Below are 26022 nucleotides of genomic sequence, written 5' to 3' on the forward strand. Positions count from 1 at the left end.
GGAAGAAACGCAGAGGGGATATTTGGCTAACTATTCTTAGGCCATAAAGCCACCATCGGTCCCACGAGACCCTATCTGCCATCAAGCATTTTCCAAGATCCAAGGTCCCTGTGACTTATGGGGAAGATAGTTCAGGTTATCTGTGCACTCGCCTTACAAGAAATATTGGTGACATCTCAAAACAGGCTGTCAGCAAGTGCCTCATCCTCCTGTGAGTCACTGAATTTCTAGAGTATTCTGTGGGGCTAAATGAGACTAACACAAGGGTCAGGGCCCACAGCAGTCTCCTCCTGAGACTTCGTGACCACACCATGGGCTGCAGGCCATCTGGCCAGTGCCAGCAAGAAGCCTCAGCTGGAAGTCGCCTGTCACCGAGAGCTGTCGCTATCAGGAGGATCGGGCTGTTGAGGAGGGTGTGGTAGGGCCCTCTGGACTGGTGCAGACCGGACTGGTTTGGTTCAAGGCACACGTGCTCTGTCTCTCCCGGTTCTTCCCTGTCACCGGGTCAGGTGGTGGGTGTCTCAGCCTCTGACAGACACAGGGAACCCATGCCAAACAGTGGGTCTGCAGGTCAGGGATTGGGCTGGGGGCACAGCAGTGAGGGTTTCTCCAGGCCTGGAGCATCCCTGGCTCGTGGAGGCTGCCGAGGCAGCTCTGCTGTTCACCGGCATGCTCCACCACATCTGCATCCAGAGGTGTCCATGCCGCTGCAGGGCCCAGCCAGCCGGCTGCCTGTGTCAACACTCCTGGTGCACGGAGTGGCCCTAAAAACACTGCCCAGGAGTCAGCCCCAGGGTCCTGGGAGCCCCGGGGTCCAGGGATAATGACTAAGGCTCTGCAGCCTTCTGAGTGGCTTCTGGCCTGAGACCTGTGAGCACGATCTAGCTCAGCTTTCAGGCTCCCCGCCTCCCACCCTTGGGGGGATCCTACAACGGTCACCAGTGTCCTGGGAATCATTTGGTCCAAAATGCACTGAATTGCTGAAAAGAAGTCCAGATAATGGGCTATCTGAGGGGAAAACTCAGCCAGGGACCATTTTCTCCTTTCATCATTGAGCATATGCCAAAAGGTGAGCCAGGGAAGCCCCGGGACCCGAGGACGTGTGAGGATGCACCTGCAGGGGAGAACAGACCCCCCCACCAGCAGCACGAAGGGAGCAGCCGATGAGCTACGGCTCTTTCCTGCCTCCCTCCCCTCTGGACCTATATTTAAACATGGGGCCAGATCTGCTTTGAGTAATAGTTTATTCCAAAATTGTCTTTTAAAGTTTACGTCATATTCTCTTGCTGAATCAGTTTGTGTTTCCTCACCGGCCCCCTTCCTGTAGCTCTGGTAATATTTTTTGCATACAGTGGTGCTGAGACACATCAGAGAGGCAAAGAGGAAAAGACCTGCCCGAGTGACCCTCTCTGGGGGAGGCATCACCCCAGTAACCCGTGTGTGAATGAAGAGCATGGAGCAGGACCGGACAGGTCTCTGGCTCCCCCATCACAGGGTACGCCTCTGCTTTCAGTTCTAATGAAGGGAGAGAAACGCTCCATGGCGCCGGGCTCAGAACTGACAGACCACTGGTATCTGGCTGTCATTGGTACCACATTTTCAAATTGAGCTTAAGATCAAAAGATGAAGAACCCTCACCTGGGCAGACAGATCATTGGCTTGTCTGCACCGGGGGCAGAAATTGTATCAGATTCCTCTGGACTTATTCCAAGGAGCAACAGAAAGTTTCAGCTGTTCCCACTGTGACATTTCAATCTTTATTTCTCTCCTTTCCATCATTCCTTGTGAGTGAGATCTCCAGGAACTCTTAGGAAGGAGAACAGAACTGAGATGCTAACTTTCCTTGCAGCCCTTAAAGTGAGAAAAGGGGAAGGAAGGGAAGCATCCTACTTCCCTCTTCAGGACAAACAAAAGGGGAACTTGACAAGGAAGCCTGAGCCACCCAGAAAATAGAAACCCAAGCAGCTACTCACTGTGTTTCCTCCTGGGCCACCGGCTTGGTGTAATAGTCACTCGAGTAGAGAACCACGTTGGCCACTTGTTCTACTGCAAAGGGAGGACAGGGGTGGGTGATTCAACATGGAGTCCCCCACCCATGTGCATGGCGCCTGCCAGGGATGCAGCGGGTCTTCCCTTTCTAATGCTGATGGAGGGTCCTTCTCAGGCTTGGCTTTAAGGCTGGGGTTTCTGAGTTCTGTCCTCAGGCCACTCCTGTTCACCAATAACCTGCTCTGTGGAAGCTTGCCCCCATGAGCCAGCCTCCCTAAAACTGCACCTCCCAGGAGACCCCTACCCGCTGAACCCACGCCATACCTACCCTTGGGTATCCTTCCAAGTGTGCCAGAACTCACCATTTGTGCTTTCTCCAAACCCGCCGCCCCTTCCAACACTCTCTTATTTAATGAGCACCTCCTTCCAGTTGTCCAAGCTAGAAACCTTCTCCCAGCATCATACTCCTGACTCGTGCATGTGGGTAGGAAGGTGGGCTCTGGAGCCAGACTCCTTGGGCTCAAACCCCGGCTTAGCTGTCAGCCGTGGGGTGAGTCATTTAACTCGTCTATGCCTCAATTTCCCCATCAGCAAAATGGGGGTGACAACTGCATCTAACTTCCACGGTTGTTGTGATGATCAAAAAAAAATTTTTTTAATCTCTGTTCAGATCAAATTTGAGAAGTAAGAGAAACAATTTGTGTGAAGCACTCAGCACAGTGCCCAGCCTATAGAAAGCTACTAACATCTGGCTTCAGGAAGCTCAACAGCTTCTTTCAAAAATGAATGGCCTTGATGTGAGAACTCATAAAATTTTGAGAAATAATTTAAAATCAAAGTATCAAATGATACTTTCTCAATCCTGCTACTTTGTGGACTACTGTATTGCACACTACACACAACATGCTAAATAATACCAGGTCCTATGAAGAGCAAATGCAGATGAACTACACCAACATAAGACAAAGCCATAAGCATGCACATCAGCATCAGGAAAACGTACAGTAATTCTTTAGTGTGCATGCATCAAAACTCCTGAATCTTATCTATGATGCACACACACAAGGGACGAGGAAAGTGGTGTGTAACATAAGTGACCAGCCATCCTGATCTGCCTGGAAGTAGCCCATTTTAGCACTGAAAATCCTGGTCAGGAGGCACCCAGCTGGCTCAGGCGGAAGAGGATGCAACTCTTGATCTTGGGGTCATGAGTTCAAGCCCCATGTCAGGGGCAGAGATTACTTAAAGAAATAAAACTTAAAAAGAAAAAGAAGAAGAAAAAGAAAATCCCGGTCAAGCCAGGACTGTTGGTCACCATAACACACTATGAGTCTGACTCTGTCTTAGTCACTGAGTGTTGTTTGAGTTAGTGGTGAACTTAGAGGTCACCCTCCCCGGTCATTCTGTCGTGTCTTTTTTATGTGGCTCCTCGAAGACCACGCTATCTGACCATCCCCTGTACTTCGACGCCCTCCGAGCTGGAGAAAGGGGTAGAAGAGCAGGCAGGCTGGCTTGGTCATCACATTGTGGTAACTCAACAGCAGACACAGTAGGGCTTTTCCATTTACAAAAGCACTATGGAGCCTCACAAAACCCAGGAAGGTAGACCAGGAACCAGTGCCAGGTCTTCAGAGAGGACGCACAAGGCGCAAGCCCACAAATTAGGCCCACTGTCCTCAATCCAGTGCTTTTCCCACTATGCTATGCTACCTCTGTCCAGAAAACTTAATTCTGATCCAAGAAAGAAAACTCCTCCCGTGGCTTCTCCCCGGGATCTGGCAAGGGGCTCCTCCAGGAAGGCACGGCATGGAATGTTGGAGGATTGCCTGTCAGGGACGTTGTTTCAGGACAAAAGACAGCCCTAAGCTGGACACAAGGTGGCATGAGGCGATTCTTGAGGGTCTTTCCTCCTGTAAGTTCCTGCTGTCCATGACAACAGAGATAAACAGGCAGTTCCAAAGACCCAGGAGGGCCTTATCTGCCCAGAGAAGAGACCCTGGGGAAATATGACCAGATGGAGAAATTCTAGAAGACTCTGCCTTCCCGTTTTGAGAAGAAGTTCCTACCTAATGCTTTAATCTTCTTCACTGTCTTCTCTGTGTTATTGGTCACGGTAATGGTCACCAAAATGGGCTCCCCATGGAAATAGATCTGAAAAAGTTAGCAAGGAAGTCAGAAAAGAGGAACAGAGCGTGGTGGTATCTTTAATCTCATGGCTTTCTAGGTCTATCTCCGTCCTTTAACCAGAATCAAAGTGGCTGAATTCCCACACTTTCAAGGAAGATAAAGGGATAGCAACAGGGTTCCGTTAGCCAGGGTCCCGAATGCGGTCTGCCTCGTCTGTGGTGCCCTGAGGACAGTGTGACCAGGGTGGAGTGGAGCAAAGCTGCTCACACCTGGAACACCCAGTCCTGAGGGTCATGGCAGCGCTGGCCGAGGGGAGTCCCCGGTGGAATCGGAAGGCCATTTGGGGCAGAATGAGGGCAGTGAAGGGGAATCAGTGGAGAGCCCAGGGGCAGGGTTCTCCTCAGCAGTGATCCCCACGTGATCCAGGCCCGGGGAGGGGGGGGCACATCCTTGCACACGTGGGCACACACAGGCATGCATATACACACAGTATGCTGAGCCTTTGCTAACACGTTTGCATGACTCTCGGTGACCAGAGGGACCCGAGACAGCCTCAGCTGGTGGTTCTTCACCCTCCTTCACCACAACATCCCTAAGAGATGCCATTCACATGTGACTTGGCCACCCCTTCACCATTACATGGAAACTTATATTTTCCAGGGAAGTAAACAATTTGCAAAATCACACCCATTGGAGCTAGTAAATGAGACCCATGGGGCCAGGGGGGCAAAAACGGCCGGGTCAGGGGCACACGGAAACCACCACCCTTCTCCCTAGTTGGTCTAGGACTGGCAATGCGGTGGATGTGGCCAGTGTGACCCTATCCTGAGGGTCACCTTTACTAGCTCCAAATTATGAGAAAAAGCCAATTGGTCACAAAACACTGGTGCTTTAACTACGCCTAGACACAAGATGACTTGCAATACACCCGCAGCGGCGTGGGCCCCAGGGCCCGCTCCCACGCGGGACACAGCGCCTGTCCGAGGCTCACCTCTTTGCTGAGGGAGACAGCCAGGTGCAAGGGCTTGTCGGACATGAAGAACTGCCAGGTGGTGTCAGCTCGGGGCTGGGGACCCATCTTTGCTGGCGCGTGTTGTACTTTCCGGATCAGTAAACGCACGGAGCTCCTGCGGGTGACAAGAGCAGAGAGTTCTGGGCTCATGGCTGGGCCTCCTTGGAAGGTGTCCAGGCCTCTCTCCCCGTCCTCAGGCTGTGATGCTTCAGGAATACTCCCAAGGGGTGACAGGTGAAACAGAGGAGGGAGGAGCTCCATGTTGGGGTGCGGGAGGGCCCCAAGGACCTGTGTTCTGGTCCCTCCCCGGAGGTTTCCCCAGCTGGGTGGTGTGGGCTCGAGGTCACTGTCACCCTCGGCTCTCAGGGCACAGCCCGGGGTGGGCAGGGGCTGAGTGTGCCTCGTGTGACGTTCTTCCACACACTCAGCAAACGTGACTTACTGCAATTGCTATTCATCACAGCAGACCTCCACGAGTGCGTGTGTTAGGTGTGAGGAAAGAGCGTCGAGGGCACGATAGAAAACCATGTCCAGGTACAAGAAGAAAAGTGAGCACCAGGGCCCGGGGGAGTGCGGGAGGGCGGGGGTCACTGCCTGAAGGGCAGAGAGCCTCTGTTTGGGGTGATGACATGTTCTGGGTGTAGACAGTCTGGGGCGCAGAGAGCGCACAGTGCTGTAACTATGGTCCCACGACACAGTGGATGGACTTAATGTCTCCGAAGGGCACACTCAGAAATGGTTAAAACGGTAGGACTTTTATCACAATAGAGGAATTACTGAGAAGAAGAAAACTAGAGAGAGAGAGGGAATCCAGGGGCTGCTAGAGGCTTATGGGAACCTTGAGGTTGTTAGCTCCTCCACCATTTTCCTTTTATACCCCCAAAGGACGAGCCACCGACCCTGCCCCGTGTGTGGACGTCCTGACTGCCTGGGCTGGGCGGGCCCCATCTCCCTGGCCGTGCAGTCCTGTGGGGGGAGCTCAAGTGAGGGGCAGCTTCCCACCCCAGCTCCTTGCCCCCCACCCCAGGCGCCGCCCCTCGTCCCGCAGCTACACTCTTACTTCCTGGGCACTTTGTCCGCCTTTTCCTCTGCGCTGTCTCTGGCAAATGCTTTGACCTCAAAGTCGACCCCGCAGCACTGCAGGGGGCAAGAGAAGAGACAAGGGTTCAGTCAGCACCTCCCTTCCCGGCAGCTGGGATGGGGTCACACATCCCACCGGGATGTTAGGTGGCACTGGGTCTTTTTGTCTTTGCCACATCCTTTTGAGGGCTACTCCACGAAGGCTGGATTTGCCGCGTGCAGAAAGCACGTAAGGAAAGGATGAGGTCAGGACGGGGAGCGCGCTGTGGGCCCAAGCTCCCAGGGAGATCACGTATGGTGTCCAGCCCTCCCCACCATTTAGCTGTCCCTCCAGCTGTGACTCCACATGCCTGGCACTGAGGTCACAGCGCCCACAGCAGGGGCTAGACGCAGGTGCTCGCGGGGCTGGCGGGGGGTCCACGACTGCCCACACCGGCCACCAACCCTGGAGGGCTGGTCGGCCGAACCCAGACGTGGCGCGGCTGGAACGGGGGCGGGTCCCGGCGCCGGTGGCTCTTCCAACTTTGGCAAAGAAGCCGGAAATGGAATTGGGGGCAAAGTCTTCTGATTTTGAAACGGACTCAATAGCAGTACGTTGTGTGGGCAGAACAACCGCATCTGCCCCGCGGGGCCCCTCCCCAGCCTGCTCATCTCTGCACGTCGCCGTGCTCACCAACCACCCCGACGGGAAAAGTGCAACCGGCTAAAGGACATGATCGGTTGTGTTGACGGTGGCGTATGAGCCACAGCCCCGTTGGTTCTACAGCCGGGGAATCGTGACAATCCTGAGATCTAGTTCAACAATAAAGCAGCACGGGGGGCGCCTGGGCGGCTCCTCCTGGCGCACACTCAGCCCCTGCGCTTCTCTCCCCCCTTGGGAGCTCATGCCTGGCCCACCCGCCCCTCTCAGGGCAGCGGCCAGGGTGCCCTTGGGGACCTACTGCTCAGAGCCCACCAGTGGCTCCCCGCTCACTGAAAAAGGTCTCCAGGGCCCGCACCTCCCCACACCCCTGACCTGTTCTCGCCATTTCGCCCTGCTCCTCCTGCCCCTGCACGCCAGGCAGCGTGTCCCCACTCTCTGGAAGCCTCTCCCCTGGGATAGCGGCGCTCCTGGGGAGGCCTTCTTTTAAAACATCCTGAACAACCACCCCACCAGACTCTCGCTAGCCTCTTGTTCTCCAGAGCGCCTAACCGTCCTTGAATGGGCCCCATAGACACTGGTTATTTCGTTTTTGACTGATCCTCCCCAGTCGCCTGGGGAACCCCCGAGGGGCGGGACTGACTACTGTTCCATCCACAGGCTCTGGCCTGGCTAACAGCTGCTGAAGACAAGTGACAGATTCGTTACAACGTCTCTCTGCTTTTGTGCATGTCTGCAATTGTCCACAACAAAAGGCTATTTTAAAAAGTCATTTGGGGGTGCCTGGGTGGCTCAGTCGTTAAGCGTCTGCCTTTGGCTCAGGTCACGATCTCAGGGTTCTGGGATCGAGCCCCGCATCGGGCTCCCTTCTCCACGGGAAGCCTGCTTCTCCCTCTCCCACTCCCCCTGCTGTGTTGCCTCTCTCGCTGTGCCTCTCTCTGTCAAATAAATAAATAAAATCTTAAAAAAGAGTCATTTGAAGGAATGAATGGATCCATGGCCTTTCTTTCGGAACTAACCTTCCCTGCGTCTTGCGGAGCTGGCTGCAGCATCACCGAACAGGGTAAGTAATCAGGAAACTGTGAGAAGAAACAAATCACTTCATTCAGAGGCAGTTCTCTCACACGTAATATGCACTCGATGTACAAAACTGGGAAAGGAAGGATGAGGAGCACAAAATGACAACAAAAACCCCCCACAAAACCCCGTGTTCACCCCTATTGCCAATACCCGGAATAACATCAGGAATACGAACTTCCGAGTGTCCCGTGCGCTCCCTCACACACTAATATGGACGTCCACGTGTGTGTGCTACAGGAATGAGACCCAATGATGCCCGTGTCCTGTCGTCTGCTCTGCTCCCATCCCCGCCCAAACCCTCCTCAGAATGCATTATGCCTGTTTTTCTACACCGAGTTCCGCCATTCTTTGGGCTTCGTTAACCCCACATTTAATTTAGCCAGCCCCCTTTGTTGGCTGGCCCTTCATTCAATGGTGCTTTGCTCTTTTTTGCCACGAGAAACCATATGCTGCCATAAACCTTCTTCATCCACCTCGGCACAGTTTTATCCCAATGAAGTCCACAGGCGATGCCGCTAGAAAGGGAACGTAGGTCAAAATCACATTTTTAAGGTTTTTGGCAGGTTAGCTCTCCAAGGTGATGTCACTTCAAACTCCCAGGACCAGATCATGAGAACACGCAGGACCACAAAACTGTCTTCTTAAGTGATTAAAAAAAAAAAAAAAAGTTGTGAAATACACACAATGTAAGACTTAGGTTTTCAGCGTACCGATCAGTGGCATGAAGTACATCCACGTTGTCCTGCAATAATCCCCACCATCCATCCCCAGACGGTTTTCACCCACCCGCACTGAAGCTCCGTCCCCTGTCAACGCTAACTCCCCGAACACCATTCTAGGCTCCGCGTCTCTGAATCTGGCTGCTCGGGGTCTCCCAGGTCACTGGCATCGGACACTTGTGTGTCCTTGTGTGTCTGGCTTCTGTCACTCAGTCTAATGTTGTTCGGGGTTCATTCGTGGTGCAGCATACGTCAGAATTCCCTTCCCTTTTAAGGCTGACCCGTTATAACTTTGGAGAAATTTATAATCTTAAGACACATGAGCACGCTGGGAAAGAGAGAGGGTAGGGCAGCTTCCCCCAGGCCGAGTTCACGCCCGAGTCTTTTGGAGGCACCGTGGGTAGCCAGGACTCCCCCGGCGAGATGTGGGGCCCTTTATCTAGGGACCCATGGCCCAGCAGTCAAGGCGAGGGACGACTTCTGACTTCAGTACGATCCCCTGTCCGGCAGGGAGCTCTTCCGTGTTGAGAGCTCGTCCGGGCCAACCGGGGGGCACCTCTCTCTTTTTATAGCTGAGTGAGTGAAGGAATAACATGCCCGTATAATTAGGTGGTCGGATGAAGGGAAATATTTAAACCGTAGGTTGAAGTGGTGCCTTCAAAGGCTGAGAGGCTATTTTCAAGGGCTTAAAAAAAGACAATCACAGCCCGTGCAATCTAGAATTTCCTCCAAGGATGCAATTTGAAGGCCCACAAATGTGAAGTCATTGCTCCGTCCCCTCTCCTTCACTCCCAGTCACACTGCAAGGTGCTGTGGACAGGGGCCTGGAGGGGGAGAGGAGTCACCCACCGTGAGCCGGAAGGGGTACGTGTTGTCCCCCAGCTTCTTCATCAGGCTCTCCTGCAGTTTCGTGGGGGCACTGGTGGCCTCCACGGGCGGGAACACCTGGGCCTGAGAGAAGTACAGGTCCCTGCGGAAGCTCAGGCCGATCACATCGATGTCCTCCTGGCCGTAGCGGAAGGCGCAAGTCAGAGATACATACACTGGAAGGGAGACAGAGGAGGGCAGGCTTGTCCCATCGGCATGGCGCCCCCGCCTGGCCGCGTGCGCATGGGCAACCGTGGACCCTGCCCGCCCCTCCCCAGCAGCGCTCACCCACCAGCCTCTGGAGGGGACGGGGTTTGAGAACCACGCCACCCAGCCAGCCTACACCCTTCTGGAGATCCAGCACCTTCCCTGGGGCTTGTGTTGATTACTCTAAAGACCTATGTGAGTCAGAAGATGGGGAGGCACCTTCCATGAACCACTATTTTGCCTACAGACTCCCTTGTGTCCTCCATCCCACCACCCCCTTCTCTCGACCCACCCGCTTGGGGACCTTGGGAGGCTTTTAACAGAGAGTGAAGGTGATTAGCAGAGGGAAACAGCGTTAGGGAGCAAGACAGATTGGGGATGGGCCAGAGCAGCGGGACAGGCGCTCGTGGACCAAGAAGAGAGAAACAACCAAATCCCAGAAACGCTTTTTTCACCTTGCTCAGAAACTTATCAAGCATTCTCTAAGTCAACACCTCTGAAAATTCAATTTAATTAAACAGACATAATCCATGCCTCCAGTGGACCGAAAGGATTATACGAAACTATAGGTTTTGAGGGTGGACTGTGTACAAGTCTTTAATGGGGTAAATAAAAGCACAGAACGTGCATTCTTCTTGAACAGAAAGCATGTCAGAAGTGGTCCCCCCAAGTCCCTAGAAGTCATTAGTTGGTGGATTTTGTCTATGTCTTCACCACGAAGCTCAGAAGAGCCACTGATCCCTTGCCTGCCCCTCATCCAGTGTTTGTGAGAGCAAGGTGCCCAGAGACGACCTGGCGTTATGCCTCCCTCACTGGACACTGCTTGCCCTCAGAGCAGGTGCCCATCTCTGGCCACGGGTGTGGGCTTTCCATGCTCAAACCAGGCTCCTCCAGATGCCGCCGAGAAGCATGGCGCCCAGGAGGAAGTCAGAGACAATAGAAGAGCCATGCCCCCTCAGTGCTGACGGCCCCACATCTGATGTGCTCCCATGGGCACCCCCAGGGGTGGGAGTAATTCCTTGGGGTTGCCAGTAGCAACCACTCCAAAGAGCGTAGTTAGAATGGAATTGAGTCAGTGACATTATCATAAGATAACTCAGGTCTGTCCTGATTTAGTTTACACAGCTGTCTTTAGCACCAAACTACCGGCCCCACACATCACAGCTGCCGGAGATCGGCAAGGATGCTCTGCCTTAGAACCACCATGGTCAGCATTAAAAAAAAAAGTAGTATCCAGCAGGCTCGATTTCCCCCTTTTGGGATAAACCCACCAAGGAGCCCTCTTGAGTTTTGCCCCTGGCACAGCTGGTGGAGCCCATGGACCTACCCTCCATGCTCCATCCACCATCTACCTATCCTGCCGCCCTGGCCAAGCGGCTCCCCTGGGTCTTTACCTTCATCTGGGAAATGGGCACAGTGAGCTCCGATGGGAACAGGACAGTGTCCTAAAGATTATACGAGGGAGCGTGGGTGACAGGGACTGGAGGTGATGGGTGTGCGAGAGAGCACCTGCTATTTCCCACTCCTCCTCCCCAGAGATCAGACCAGACCTGTTCCTGGGAGGACGAGAAGCCCGGCTCACCTTTCTTTTCTTTCACAAGCTCGGGATCTACCAACACGACACCATCTAAACCAAAAGGGAGACAACAATGAGGGCAGAGAAGATGAAAGAGACCAGATGGGGTGCCTGGGTGGCTCAGTCGTTAAGCGTCTGCCTTCAGCTCAGGTCATGATCCCAGGGTCCTGGGATCGAGCCCCGCATCAGGCTCCCTGCTCCGCGGGAAGCCTGCTTCTTCCTCTCCTACTCCCCCTGCTTGTGTTCCCTCTCTTGCTATCTCTCTCTGTCGAATAAATAAATAAAATCTTAAAAAAAAAAAAAAAGTTGAAAGAGACCAGAGGCCTTCTTTATATATTTATCTGTAGTTTTTGTTTTGTTTTTCAAGGAGTTTCCATACCCAGCGTGGAGCCCGAAGCAGGGCTTGAACTCACAACCCCAAGATCAAGACCTGAGCTGAGATCAAGAGTCAAGACTCTTAACTGACTGAGCCACCCAGGTACCCCTCTCTGCAGTTTTTAATTGCACAAGGAATCCACGTTCATTATAGGAAAATTAGAAAGGGGAGTTAAGCAAAGAATAAACAAAGTCGCCCAAATATCCACCACTCAGAGATACCCATTGTCAAGATACTGGCGCAGAATTTTTTTACTACATGTATATATACTTATATGGATGTTTTTACTAAAAAAACAAGATCCCACAATACAGACTATTCAGTTAACTGCTTTTCTCATACAACTATAAATTGCAAACATCTATTCTTACACAAACACACATATAATACATACTCACCATTTTAATGGCCACACATGGCTCCATTGAATGGACATACCATAAGTTATTTAATTAACCCCCCCGTTAGGGCATTTATTTCCAATTTCCCCCATTATCATGAATATTGTGATGAACATCCTTACAGATACATTTTTGTATCCATCAACAGTAGAACTGGATTTGGATTTCAATGACATAGTGCCAAATGACCTTCCAGAAAGCATTCTGCTCAGGGACATTCTCATCCTCAAGTGCCTAGAAACGCCAGATTTTTTACACTCTCTCTTTTTAAAAATAGCTATCTTAGTTGAAATAATTATCGATTCACAGGAAGTTGCAAAGATAGCACAGAGAAGTCCCTCTGTATCTTTCATTCAGTTTCTCCTGGTGGTTACATCTTAGATAATTGTAGTACAATATCGAAACCAGGAAGCTGATATGGGGTACAGTGTATGTACAGTTCTAAGTCATTTTATCTCATGTGGAGGTTGACAGTTCCCTCACCAAAGAGCTATCTCTCGGGTCATCCCCTCCCCCCACCATCCATCCTTAGCATGCCCCCCCCAACTACTGATAAGTTTACCATTCCTATAATTTCGTCATCCCTAGATTGTTATCTAAGTGAAGTCATACAGTCTTTTGAGATTGGCTCTTCCACTCAGCATGAGACTCTTGAGATCCATACACTATTGTATCAGTGGCTCGTTCTTTTTTACTGCCGAGTAGAGTTTCATGGTATGGATTGCCATAGCTTGTTTCAACTGGTTCACCTATTGAGAGACATTCTGGTTCCTTCCAGTTTGGAGCGATCACAGATAAAGCTGTCATAAACAATCGCGAATGGGTTTTTGTGTAGATGTGAGTTTCATTTCTCTGGGATGAGTGCCAGGGAATGCAATTGCTGGGTCAGATGGTAAGTATATGTTTAATTTTTTTTTTAAAGACTTCATTTATTTATTTGAGAGAGAGAGAATGAGAGAGAGCACACGAGAGGGGGGAGGGTCAGAGGGAGAAGCAGACTCCCTGCTGAGCAGGGAGCCCGATGCGGGACTCGATCCCGGGACTCCAGGATCATGACCTGAGCTGAAGGCAGTCGCTTAACCAACTGAGCCACCGAGGCGCCCAGTATATGTTTAATTTTTAAAGAAACCGCCAAACGATTTTCCAGAGTAGGTGTTCCATTTTACATTCCCGCCAGCAATGTATGAGTGATTTGTTTTCTCAACATCCTCACCATCTTTTGGTATTGTCACTATTTTAATTTTAGCCATTCTGACAGGTGTATAATGATATTTCAATCCAATGTGGTTTAATTTGCATTTCCCTAATGGATAATCATGCTGACCATTTTTCCATGGGCTTCTTTGCCATCCATATATCTTCTTCGATGAACTGCTTTTCATGTTTTTTGTACATTTTCTAACTGGATTTTGTCTTTCTTACTGCTGAGTTTCTTTATATAGTCTAGAAATGAGTCCTTTGTCTCCCCCATGCTCTGAAATGGTTTCCAATCAGCCAGTGGCTACCTCGCTGATGTTTTAATTTGCATTTCTTTGATTAGATTATCAGCAGAGATGATTTGAAGAAATACAAAAGTAGCAGTTGTCTAATGGCTTTAAGGAAAACCAGCATTAAAATTAAAATCTCACTCCAAACTCAACTTACCAACAGGCTCTACTTGTTCAATATGGTCTATATAGTCTCTCTTCCCCAGATAGATGCTCACCTGTAGGAAGAACAGATGCGGATTCTAAGTGGCCAAAGAACACTAGCGCATGCAAGTTAAAAATCAGCAACAACCAAAAAAGCCCCCCAAGGCCCCCCAACCGTGGCAACAACTGGCACATTTTGATTAGTCTTGAGAAGACTTGCTGCCTGGCTCTGCAGTTTGCCCAGCACCTCCTCTTTCCCCGCTTGGCTGTGGGCAGGGACTATGGATTACAGGCAAGTTGTGCTCTCTCTTCAGCCCCATAAATCTGCTCCAAGGAAGACTTCCCACCCCTCTGGATGGTCCCTGTTCTCCCACCTTTTCCCACCAAGCCCAGGTCTGACATTAACCAGGTGACCTTGTTGAATTCACTGATGATACTTTAGTGGAAAGTTAGACTTATGTAAATGAGGCTCCTCCTGACATTTAAGCCTCTTATTTCTGTCTGTGAATGAAAGGTTTCCCCTCCTCATTAGAAGAATTTCTGAACTGAGCCAAGAAGCAGGAGTCCCAGAATCCCTGAAATCCTACCAGGTGAGCTGCTAGACAGGTACGCCAGAACCCATGCTCTGAGCAAGAGGGGCGGGGGAGTTGGGGGGCAATGATCGCTTTTTCGGTCCTCTTCCTGTCTGTTCCGTGCCCTTGGCAGTGAGAGTCTCTGCCAACCCCCTTTGTGGAAGGGCATGGATCGTGTTCCCCATCACTCACCGCTCTAAGCCACAGAACAGTGAGTGCCTTGATGGTAGGAATTCTTTCATCTCTTGGCCATCAAGTTTCTACCACAGTACCTGGTACACGACAGGATTCTAATCTACATTTGCTAAGGGCACCAATGAGTGAGTGTGTACATCTACCTAGCCCCCTTCTTCCTTAAGCCTCTTAAATTCGTATTCTTATGTCCATGAACTCCCAGAATCATTTCTGTTGCCATTCAATCATCTCCTATTTCCACCCCCTCATATCAGATATCCTGGAGTGAATCCCTATACCTTCACAGTTATTTGATGTTGAAGCACCCAAAGGACTACATAGTCAGGTGGCTGGGAAGGAGGTAGGTGTTGGATGGTGTGAGGATGTTTTCTGGACAAAACAAAACAAAACGAAACAAAACCAAAAACAGTGTATACAAAGCCCAGAATCAAGAGAATGCTTCTGGAACCAATGGCTTCATCTGCAGGTGAATGGCCACCAAATGGGGATGCAGGCTGATGCCAGAAAGGGTCTTACAGGACCCAATCTTAAAGACTCTAAGAAGATGTTAAAGCATTTTTTTTTAAAGATTTTATTTATTTATTTGAGAGAGAGGATGAGAGGAGAGAGAGAGCACATGAGAGGGGGAGGGTCAGAGGGAGAAGTGGACTCCCCGCTGAGCAGGGAGCCCGATGCGGGACTCGATCCCGGGACTCCAGGATCATGACCTGAGCCGAAGGCAGTCGCTTAACCAACTGAGCCACCCAGGCGCCCTTAAAGCATTTTTTAAGATTTTATTTATTTATGAGAGAGAGAGAGAGCGCGCACGTAGGGGAGGGGCAGAGAGAGAGGGAGAAGCAGGCTCCCGGCTGAGCAGGCAGCCTGACGAGGGACTCCATCCCAGGACCCTGAGATCATGATTTGAGCTGAAGGCAGATGCTTAACCGACTGAGTCACCCAGGTGTCCCCAATGTTGAAGTATTTTAAGCAGGATGAAAGACCTGCAGCTGAACAGCATTTGGAGTGTTTATCGTGTCTCAGGGGCCAAGCTCAGCACTGTCTACATTATTTCACTCGATCCCCATAACTACTCTGTGAGATAGGAATTAGCCCCATTTTATGGAGGATACGACGTTGGCAGCAAAGTGGAGAATGAATGGATGAGGGGAAAGCCAGTTAGGCATCTGATTGAGGTTGGCAGTAGGGAAGACTGAAGGTAGGTGGAGAGTGTGTTTTCTTCTTTTTCAAGCTTTAGCTGTGGAGGAAGAGGAAATGGAAAGGCAATAGGGTCAAGGGGAGTTTGTTGGTTGTTGTCTTTAAGATGCATGAGGTCTGTACTTGTTTTTACGCTCAGGCAAAGTACTGGTAGGGAGGGAGAGGCTGACGGTGGAGGACGCTAGTGAGGAGGTGGACCCTGAGGCCCAGGTGTAAATAGCATGAACCTCAGATGGGAGCAAAGGCATGTCCTCTGCTACAGTTGGAAGGGGAGGGGAGGAAAGGGGCAGAGCAGGAAGAGTAATGGCGCTGAACAATGTGGGACTGTGGCCTACCTGCTGCTTGCTCAACCAACAAACCAAGCACCCTTCTTCCTGGATACAAGTTGCCAATTATGTTCAGAGTTCACCATCCCCCATGGGGTCCCGCGCTAAGAGAGGCCAGCCCCAGAGGACGGTTCTTGATTGGCCTGATCCAATTATGATTATCCAATTCCTTTTGGCTCAGGGCTGGTTTAGGGTGGGCATGTGACCCAGTTTGACCAATGAGATATGAGAGAAGTCTGCTGGAGGGCTGCTGGGAAAATATTTTCCCACTCTTTAGAAGAGATACCAGGAAGTAAGAGCCTCTTCCTTCTTCAGGAAGGAAGTGAGGGTGAGACACCTGGAGCTAGAGTAGCCATCTTGCCACCAGCTGGAGGATGAAGATCACAGCAGAGGGCAGAGGGCAGAGAATCACAGAGAAATGGGCCCAGGGCTCCTGGTGCACCATGCCTGGAGCCATACAGAGCTTGCAATTGGAATAGTCTTAATATGTGAGACATTAATGGGTGGATTCTCCCCCCATATACAGCAATTCTAAATTTCTTGGTTCAAAGGTTTTCTATAGGTATGAGGGGGGGAAAAAAGTGGGAAAATGACATGGCCCGGCAGGAGTGGTTTCTCTCTTCTTCTGCCAGAAGTCAAGACAAAGTGTGCTGGGAAGACACAAAGTTGGGAGAGAGTTTGGGGAATGAATTGTTGAGGGGGTCCCCAAATTATCACCCCAAAGTGGAGTTCCTCAGCTGGGAGTAGAAAGGACAGAGAGTGCCTGGTACAGATCTGTTTTTCTTGTGTTGCACTATGAGGATCAGAGAGTTTCCTTTGGGCCCAATATAGGCTTAACATTTGAGAAACCCTAGAGAAAAAATCCAAAGTTCAGGTTTACAAAGCACAGAAAATAGAGCTCTGAGAAGTCCCTTGATTACCTGCTTTCAGAACTGCGTGTGCTGGGTAAGCGTCTAATTGCACTGATGATGATTCTCTGGGTCCTGCACCTTGACTCAGTGTCAGAAACAGTCCCCAGGGCTAAGCTGCTGGAGTAAAGAGCGACCGAATCCAACTGTATGAAGAGCCTTTGAAAGCAAAATTCTCAACCACTTCTATGGGAATGTCTCAGAAGTGAACCAGAAGAATGATCTAGATCCACCCTGTCCAGCACAGCAGCAACAAGGTACAGGTAGCTTCAGGACACTTGAAATATGGCCATGCCAAACTGACACGTGCTATAAATGGAGAATACGCACCAGACTTCAAAGACTTAGCAAATGAACGTAAAATGTCATCAATAACTTTTATATCATTTGCATGTTGAAGTGATAGTTTTTTGCATATACTGGGTTAAATAAAATACATGATAAAATGAATTCCACCTGTTTCTTCTTTTTTAATGTGGCAGCTACACGCTTTAAAATAACATTTGCAGCTTGAGTTGGACGGCGCCAAGCTAGATTGTCAGCCCCTAAGAAGCCAATGAATGGAGTAAGAAGACCCTGTCCATGGAGGCTGTGGGGTGACCTTCCGTCAGGCCTCCCATGCCAGAAGTTCATGGGCACATCTAGACCGTCTACTGAGCCCCCGATGGAGCCAACAGGGGCATCATCTCTGCCGATACACAAGCGGCCCGGATATTGGTAGCCATGTTCCCTTACCCAGTGGCCCTGAGCCAAGTGCGGATTGAAGGCATGGTGGCTGGGGTAGGCGCACGGAAGATAGAGCTGCCCTAGTCCAGCACTGGGGCTTTCCCCAGGCAGGCAGCAAGAAGACAAAGGGCCCCGCAAGTTAGTATCGACAAAGCTGTGTTTGAAATGGTTAAGTCATTGGTTCAAGGCCAGCTAGGAAAACAAGTAAAATTGGAAGTAAGAGGGTGGGGACTGAGAGATGAGGAGAAAATTAAGGGTCTCAGGGCTAAGTTCTTTAAGAGACTGAAAAGAAGTCGTATGTGTGCAATTCATTCGATTACGTCTCATTCATCATTCATCGCAAATAGCGACGGAACACAGACACAGAGCTTCCCTCAGCCTCTCAGGATTTTAGTGTTGATCGTGTCTTTTTTTTTTTTTTAAGTAATCTCTACACCCAATGCGGGGCTTGAACTCATGAGATCAGCAGTTGCATGCTCTGCCAGGTGCCCCATGTCTATTCTCAAAAAAGCTCCTTTAAGAAACCTTTTTTTTTCCCCTCAAGCCACTCACTTCTGTACCACTTACCGACTTGTCCCGGGAGGTCTTCTTGAAGATCACATGGTTGGGTGCAGACTTGCTGCTCTTGGCGTTGGCGGCCATGGTACGTGTCCCTGGCAGCTGGCTTCTCCCACCTCGGGGTGTGCGTCAGGTGTCAGCGGGCTGTGGAAAGGGAAAACGAGGCTGCATGTGCAGCCAGGCACATTCTGGGTATAAAACCTACCCGTGAGGTCCTGCGTGCCCAGTAGACATCTGCTTGTATCTGCTTAAATATCGATGTTCGATGAAATAAGGCCTCTCTGTCTAGCGTTTATGACACCTTGGGGGGCTTTTTTTTAGAACATGTGTTTTCTTTTTCTCGATAAGCCTCAAACATTTCTTAGTAAACCTCAGCTGGAAGGTTTGACTTCCTGACTAGCCTTCGCTGGGTCGGATTTAAAATTCTATCACGATGATGTCCCATGGTAATTAGAATAGGAAAGGTTCCCGAAAACCACAACATAACCACTTCACAAATATCGTTTTCAAGATATGTTAAATCCCCAGGAGTCCTGTCCTGTTCTCCCACCGCTCCCCAGCTTGACACACAGTGGAAGGGCCGTCTTAGCTGTCTGGACCTCAGCGCACCCTGAGTCTCGTTAACAAGCAAAGTCCGTGAAACCACACGGAAAAGGGGAAACTATGGCAGACTGACCACAGAAAAACACCCATGGTCCTGCCCCTTGCTCTCCCTGTGCCTGCCCCAGGTCTGAGAAGCCTTGGGCTGGGGGTGGTCATGTACCTTGTGCAGCCAGCCTGATGAGCCCGGGAGGTGAGGAGAGGGGCTCTGTCCCTCCGGGGTGAGCGACCGGCCCCTGCTCTGTGTAACCAGATGACCCTGCCAAGGCCCCTGGCTTGACGTGTGTGGGGGAATTTGTAGGGGATCTGGAGAGGGGGCCCACACCCACGTCTCAATATCTAGAAGCCAAATCCCACTTAAGGAGCAGAGTGGAAATGGGATTAGGGTTGAGACGGGTGAACTGGTGGTTTCAGCAGTTCTAGGCATTAGGCAAAGGCCTCTAGTCTTTTTCCAGAGGGGCTCACAGATGTGGGAGCTCCAGTGGGGAAGGCGTGGTGGGAGGGATGAGAGCTAAAGAAAAGCTCCTTTCTATCCTAACCCTCTTTGGGTTCTGGAAATAGACTGATTATCCCTTCACTCCCAGTATCACTAGGACAGGGGATTTTCCAGTGCTCAACAGACTTGATTAAACTCAGCAGGCAGCTAATGCAACCTTGGGTGTGGGGATAGAAACAAAAAGGTCAAGGAGAAATGTCAACCTCAAGATGAACCCTGGTGTTACACAAGCCAAACCGATGTGGGAAACAAAGGCAGGAGGAAATGCAGATAAAATTCACTGTCCTTGTAACCTGAAGCCCACTGACAAACACTTGAGGCAGGCCGAGCATAATGTTCCTCCAGGAAGCTCCTGTCTTAATGTTAATGGCTTGCTGGAGAGAAAAACTACCTTAGCTTGACAATAGCCAGGCCTCCAGTATCCTGTAAATCTTCTTCAGCATATGAAAATCCTTTCGGAAGTTCCCTTTGTCTTGACTTTCCCCAACCCCAAAATATATAATCAGTTGTTCCTCACAACCCCGGACCAGCAGCTCTCTCTGCCCACTGGTCCTGTCCCCGTGCTCTAATAAAAGCACCTTTTTGCACCGAAGACGTCTCAAGAATTCTTTCTTGGCCGTCGGCTCCGGACCCCAACAACACTACTCCAAAAACACGTCAGAACCAGACAGGTTCCTCTCCTCCACCCCACGCCCTATTGATTATGGAGACGAGTGTTGTCAATTCCTCCCCCTCCCTGTACCCCCACCTCCCCAGTGTCTCTGGAATCTGTCCTCATCTTCTCTTCCCCAGAGCCTCCTCCTGCGTCCACAGCACCCCCTTTGCTTTCCTGGACCATAATGTCTCCTGCTGTCTGACTCCGTCCATCTCCAGCCTCCAGGCCCTTCTCCACAGTGGACGAGGGCCCTTCCGAGCCCTGATCTGTCCTCTCCGCTTAGTATCTCCCGCTGTTCTCAGAAAGGACTTGGGCACCCACTTTCCACATCATCCTGCACCACACCCCCCTGCTCCCCCACACTGTTCTTTTTGCCTAGAACAATCCTCTTCTCTCTTCAACTTGCTGACTCCTTTCACACTTCAGTTGCTGGAAGAGAGGAGTCCCATCCTTGGGAGCCTTCCCCAACCTCCCTCCCGGGCTGGGTTGGAGGCACAGTTGCCTTTGACCTTGTGTGGGAGATTATTGTATGGTCTCTCTTCCCTTACTTGACTCGAGGCTCCAGAAGGGCCGGGGCCCATCCCGTTGTTTCCCTCACCATTGCGTTCAACAGCTGCTTCCAAGAACAGGGAATAAACAGACGGGACTCTGTAGCCATTAACACATTTACATATTGAACTTGACATGGTGTCTGGGAATGAAGCAAGTCTAAGCAGAAAGCTTGTTCTAACATTTGAAATGTTAGCATCTGTGGAAACTTCCGGGGGTTTCCTCCCTGCCTAGACAATGTCTGCAAGCCCTCCAAGATTTGATCCCTTGTTACCTCTGACCCTCTTTTTTTTTTTTTTTAAAGTAGGTTTCACGCCCAGGATGGAGCACAATGCGGGGCTTGAACCCACAACCCTGAGATCAAGACCTGAGCTTGATCAACTGAGCCACTCCGGCGCCCCTGACCTTAGTTCTCACTACTCACCCACTTTGCTCCAGCCCACTTGTTTTCTTTGCTTTTCTTCAAACCTGCCTTAAGGCCTTTGCCTTCTTCCCCTTCTGGAACACTCTTCCCACAGAGAGCCCCTTGGTTTGCTTCCTGTGTTCCTCTGGGTCTTTACTTCAGTGTGACCCCATTCACCCTGCTGCCTATCACGCGCCACTTCACCCAAAACTCGCCGCCTCCTCTTTATTATTTTTCTCCATAGCACTTGTCACTGTGTCCCATACGTGTATCTTGTTTCCTGTCTGTCCCCTGCCCCGTCGTTACTAGCATGTAAGCTCCGGGAGTGCAGAGATTCTTCTTTGTACCTATCCCATCTCCAGCATCTAGAAGAGGGATCTCACTATACTTACAGCACATGGAGGAGTCACTGGAGGAGTCAGCAACAGTGTGAGAGCTGGTAATAGCTAAAATTAAGAAACAATATTTTTAATTTCTATGGGAGAAAACTTTTTTTTTTTTAACAGAGAAATGCCAGCTACTAAATGCAAAAGGAATGATGGAAGTAGAAAAACATGCTTTGACAAACTCTGATTGGAATAATCATGACTTTTGATTTGCTGTATGTTTTTAAGTTTGTTTGTTTAAGTAAACTCTACGCCCAACATGGGGCTCAAACTCACAATCCCAAGATCAAGAGTTGCATGGTCTTCAGATGGAGCCAACGAAGTGCCCCCTATTTTCTGTGTTTCTGATGCTTTGACAGGGGCTCTGTGGACCCTGGAGAGACTGCCCCTCCCAGGCTACCCCTTTCCCTAGAGACAGCAAACTGCCTTTCATATGCGAACTAACCAATCGGAGCCCAGGCGCCTCAGTGGCCTTGGTTCCTCCTGGGACAGGCTTGAGCCACTAGTGCTTTGCCCTAATCATCCCCAGACCAGGATTCAGCCAACTGGAGAAAGCCCGTTTCACTCTATGGTGATAGAGCCAGATGAAGTTATTCAAACTCTCCAATCTTAAACCCACTTATCTTGCCTCACCAGTTGTTTCCTGTGGAAACCACAAGAAGACTCTTGCCCGTGTTTTCCCCTCCATCCCTCTGCCTCCTGACCAAACATGGTGCTTCCCCAGGTGGCCCTAAGTGGCAGAGGCTGCCCCCTCCTTTCAAGAACTGTAACAAATTATCTTTTCAGGGGCCATTGCTTCCTGATCTGTTGGTCTTATCATAGCTGAATGATCGTAAAATTCCCTCTAAAGTTACTGATGAAATGATTGACTCAAAGATTATTCATTGGGGTCAAAACCATCAGGTGAAGAGCTGATGGAGATATGGCTGTCCCTGTTAGCACCACAGTGATGGCAAATGGATCCTGGGCTCATCACAAGGTGCTAGCCTGGCTGCACAGCGGGGGACCAGGCATGGTCCATGGTCAATCTTAGCATTGACAATGGTGCCAGCCAGACATGATGTATCACCTTGGGTGAACTGGAATCCATTAAGCATTTTGACATCACTTCTGGTTTATGGGAAATGTGGGGAACAGAGGAACAAGCTAGAAGACACCATGAGAGAGCTCTCAGATGAATGGAAAAGTAGCTGGTGTCTTTCATAAGCCAATGTCACAGAAAAGGGAGGTACTCAATTAAAAGACACTCAAGGGATTCAACATCCAGATGTAATGCGTGGTCCCAGACTGGATCTCCAGTTGAAAAACAGGATCTACAGGACATTTGGCTCCATCAGGAAATCTGAATAGGGTCTAGGTGACGTGTAAGACAGAAATATCTGGAATAGGAAGGTAGAGATTGTGACCACACAAAGGTCATAGGATGGCATGTGTAATACGACCACACCTTGCAAACACACACACACTGTGTGTGTATATATGCACACACACGTACGCATACCTATATGTATATCCACATATATCCATGTATATCCAACAGTGGTCTCTGTGTGGTAGGTATGTCAGGTTTTAGTTGTATTTAATTTTTTCTTCTTGTCTGTAATTTAAAATTTTTCTCCAATGGGAATGCAAGCTGGTGCAGCCACTCTGGAAAACAGTATGGAGGTTCCTCAAAAAGTTGAAAATAGAGCTACCATACGATCCAGCAATTGCATTACTGGGTATTTACCCCAAAGATACAAATGTAGGGATCCGAAAGGGAACGTGCACCCCAATGTTTATAGCAGCAATGTCCACAATAGACAAACTATGGAAAGAGCCAAGATGTCCATCAACAGATGAATGGATAAAGAAGATGTGGTATATATATATACACAATGGAATATTATGCAGCCATCAAAAGGAATGAAATCTTGCCATTTGCAACAAGGTGGATGGAACTGGAGGGTATTATGCTGAGCGAAATAAGTCAGTTGGAGAAAGACATGTATCATATGATCTCATTGATATGAGGAATTCATAGTCTCAGGAAACAAACTGAGGGTTGCTGGAGTGGTGGGCGGGGTGGGAGGGATGGGGTGGCTGGGTGATAGACACTGGGGAGGCTGTGTGCTATGGTGAACGCTGTGAATTGTGTGAGACTGTTGAATCACAGACCTGTACCTCTGAAACAAATAATACATTATATGTTTAAAAAAAAAGAAGAAGAAGAAAAGATAGCAGGAAGGGAAAAATGAAGGGGCGGAATCAGAGGGGGAGACGAACCATGAGAGACCATGGACTCTGAGAAACAAACTGAGGGTTCTAGAGGGGAGGGGGGTGGGGGATGGGTTAGCCTGGTGATGGGTATTACAGAGGGCACGTTCTGCATGGAGCACTGGGTGTTATATGCAAACAAAGAATCATGGAACACTACATCAAAAACTAATGATGTAATGTATGGTGATTAACATAACATAATAATTAAAAAATAAAATAAATAAAAATAAAATAAATGGAGAAAAAAAATTTTCTCCAAGTCATTTACTTCTCCTATAGCAGAAAGGTTAAAAGATAACATTGTTATAAATTTAAAAGAGTATCTGATTTTCCCCTTAAAAACACCCCAACAAGAGAAAGACGAATGACCGGGGTGCTTCTTTTAGTGTCCCCATTGGAAGGGCTGCAGCATCCGGGACCGGCTTTCACCTCTGGCTGCTCTTGGGACACCAATTCTCATGGTTTTGTTGGCACCAGGTGGCTGGGGGGGGGGGGGTTGGGGGTGAGGGGTGCAGACTGACGGACTTCAGCCACTGACCCGCCAATTCCTGGCAGGTGGGGAAAACGGGGCGGTGGACTGGGTACCGGACCTCATGCATTTTGGAAATGTAGTCTCTGGTAGTCATTCCCAGCCTCTGGTCAGTGATGAATTTGTCTCTACTTGGCAGAAAAATGAGAAAGAAAAACAAGGGCACAGTTGTAAACTTTGTCATGGAGCCAAATGTCTTCACTGTAAAGGACTGTCCTCCTTTTTTTCTGAGGTTATGAAGTCCTCAATTTTTGGATATTAAAATGTCCTTCTTCTTTTTCCCTATCTTGATTGAGGTAGACTTTACATCCAAGCAATTGTGCCCATTTTAAAGTGCAGTTTGATGAGTTTAACTATCACTATGGTTAAGACATAACCTTTCCAGGGCGCCTGGGTGGCTCAGTTGGTTAAGCGACTGCCTTCGGCTCAGGTCACGATCCCAGAGTCCCGGGATCGAGTCCCGCATCGGGCTCCCTGCTCAGCAGGGAGTCTGCTTCTCCCTCTGACCCTCCTCCCTCTCATGCTCTCTGTCTCTCATTCTCTCTCGCAAATAAATAAATAAAATCTTAAAAAAAAAAAAAAAGACATAACCTTTCCACCCCCCAAAAGTTCCCTGGCCCCCCTATTTTGGTCAACTCCTCCACCAACCCCCCAATCTCCGACAACCACTGATCCGCCTCCCGCCACGAGTTTTTCATTTTCTGAAATCTATTGTGAAGTTTAGAACATAGAGAAAAGTTGGAATAATACAATAAACGCCCACGTGGTCCACTGTGAGATTTGACAATAAATGCTTCAGCGCGTGCGCTCACCTATTGCTTTTTCCTTTTGAACCGTTTGAAAGTAAATTGCAGACATCATGACACTTTACTCATAAATATTTCAGGATGCAGCTGCTAAGCGTAAGGACAAAATGTCCTTTCTTTTATAAAATAAAGATGAGAGTAGATGGCCGTTTAGAAAAAAAAGAAAATCCTTACTTGGCCAAAATAAAGTTGCCAGCCTTCCCCTAGAGTTATTTTGGAAATTGCTCTATGAATGCCAAGTCTGGGAACCACTGGTGACAGCAGTACTCGCCCATCTGGGGTCCAGAGCCTGCTCCAAGCCTGCGCCTCACCCCCAGGGACCAAACACAGCGCCAGCCAGCTCGCGGGGGTGGCGGGTTGGGGATGTTCAGCTTAAGAAGCTCATGGGCTTCAGGCTTAGGTGATCGTCTTAGGGCTTTATTAAGGCACATGCATGAGGAAAACCAGTATACCCGGCTAAACATCAACTACAAAATGAAAATCTTGTATCCTCGTTGCCTCAGTTTCCCTGAAGCAGAGAGCACCTGAGAAGACTCGGGCAACTCTATTTACAAAGAGTGCCAGGGAATCAGCTTTTAAAAGCCACCTTAATTCCAACATGGACCTCTTGGTCAACTGGCCTAAGGAATAGACGGCTGTTATAGGTTGGGCTGGCTTCGAGTATCTGAAATCATAAATGGAATCCTGTGGGTTCTCAAGTTGGGCAGACTTTAAAAAGAATGTTGTCCAGGGGCGCCTGGGTGGCTCAGTCGGTTAAACATCTGACTCTTGATCTCAGCTCGGGTCTTGATCTCGGGGTCGTGAGTTCAAGCCCTGTATTGAGGCTCACACCCAGCGTGGAGCCGACTTAAAAAAAAAAGTAAATTAAAAAAATCAAAAATAAAAAGAATGTAGTCCACACTCCATCCCTTGTTTGGCTCTCCTCTACAACATCCACAACAAGTTGTTGAATGCTTCCAGGGATGGGGAAGTCATTACCATCTTTGAAAGAGTGTGACACGTGAGAAAATTCTTTGTTAGGAAGGACTCAGCTTCCCTTCTACTTCCCTCCATTGCCCAAGTTAGTCTAATCTCTTCCATGGGTGACTTATCCGTGATTAGGACACAGGTGTTCATTCCTCATGGACATCGCCACCCTCTCGCCACCCTGGGGTC

At 49.6% G+C, this 26022-nt stretch overlaps 2 protein-coding genes across 2 annotated transcripts in view; both read right to left on the minus strand.

The window, feature by feature from the left end:
* The window catches only part of SAG (S-antigen visual arrestin), a 29010-nt gene extending 9069 nt beyond the window's left edge, over nucleotides 1-19941 (minus strand). The window contains exons 1-9 of the mRNA XM_035006836.1: nucleotides 18194-19941; nucleotides 13719-13779; nucleotides 11304-11348; nucleotides 9497-9690; nucleotides 7868-7927; nucleotides 6189-6265; nucleotides 5108-5243; nucleotides 4056-4140; nucleotides 1974-2046 (exon numbers count right to left, since the gene is read on the minus strand). Of these exons, the coding sequence (XP_034862727.1) occupies nucleotides 1974-2046; nucleotides 4056-4140; nucleotides 5108-5243; nucleotides 6189-6265; nucleotides 7868-7927; nucleotides 9497-9690; nucleotides 11304-11348; nucleotides 13719-13779; nucleotides 18194-18268 (806 nt within the window). The 5' untranslated portion in view covers nucleotides 18269-19941. The remainder of the gene's footprint in view (nucleotides 1-1973; nucleotides 2047-4055; nucleotides 4141-5107; nucleotides 5244-6188; nucleotides 6266-7867; nucleotides 7928-9496; nucleotides 9691-11303; nucleotides 11349-13718; nucleotides 13780-18193) is intronic.
* Nucleotides 19942-21290: 1349 nt separating this feature from the next.
* ATG16L1 (autophagy related 16 like 1) overlaps nucleotides 21291-26022 on the minus strand; it is a 46971-nt gene continuing 42239 nt past the window's right edge. The window contains exon 18 of the mRNA XM_035006834.1: nucleotides 21291-21333. Within this exon, the coding sequence (XP_034862725.1) occupies nucleotides 21306-21333 (28 nt within the window). The 3' untranslated portion in view covers nucleotides 21291-21305. The remainder of the gene's footprint in view (nucleotides 21334-26022) is intronic.

This window comes from Mirounga leonina, unplaced genomic scaffold, assembly GCF_011800145.1.
Source record: "Mirounga leonina isolate KUSES-001 unplaced genomic scaffold, KU_Mleo_1.0 Mir_151, whole genome shotgun sequence".
Taxonomy (NCBI): domain Eukaryota; kingdom Metazoa; phylum Chordata; class Mammalia; order Carnivora; family Phocidae; genus Mirounga; species Mirounga leonina.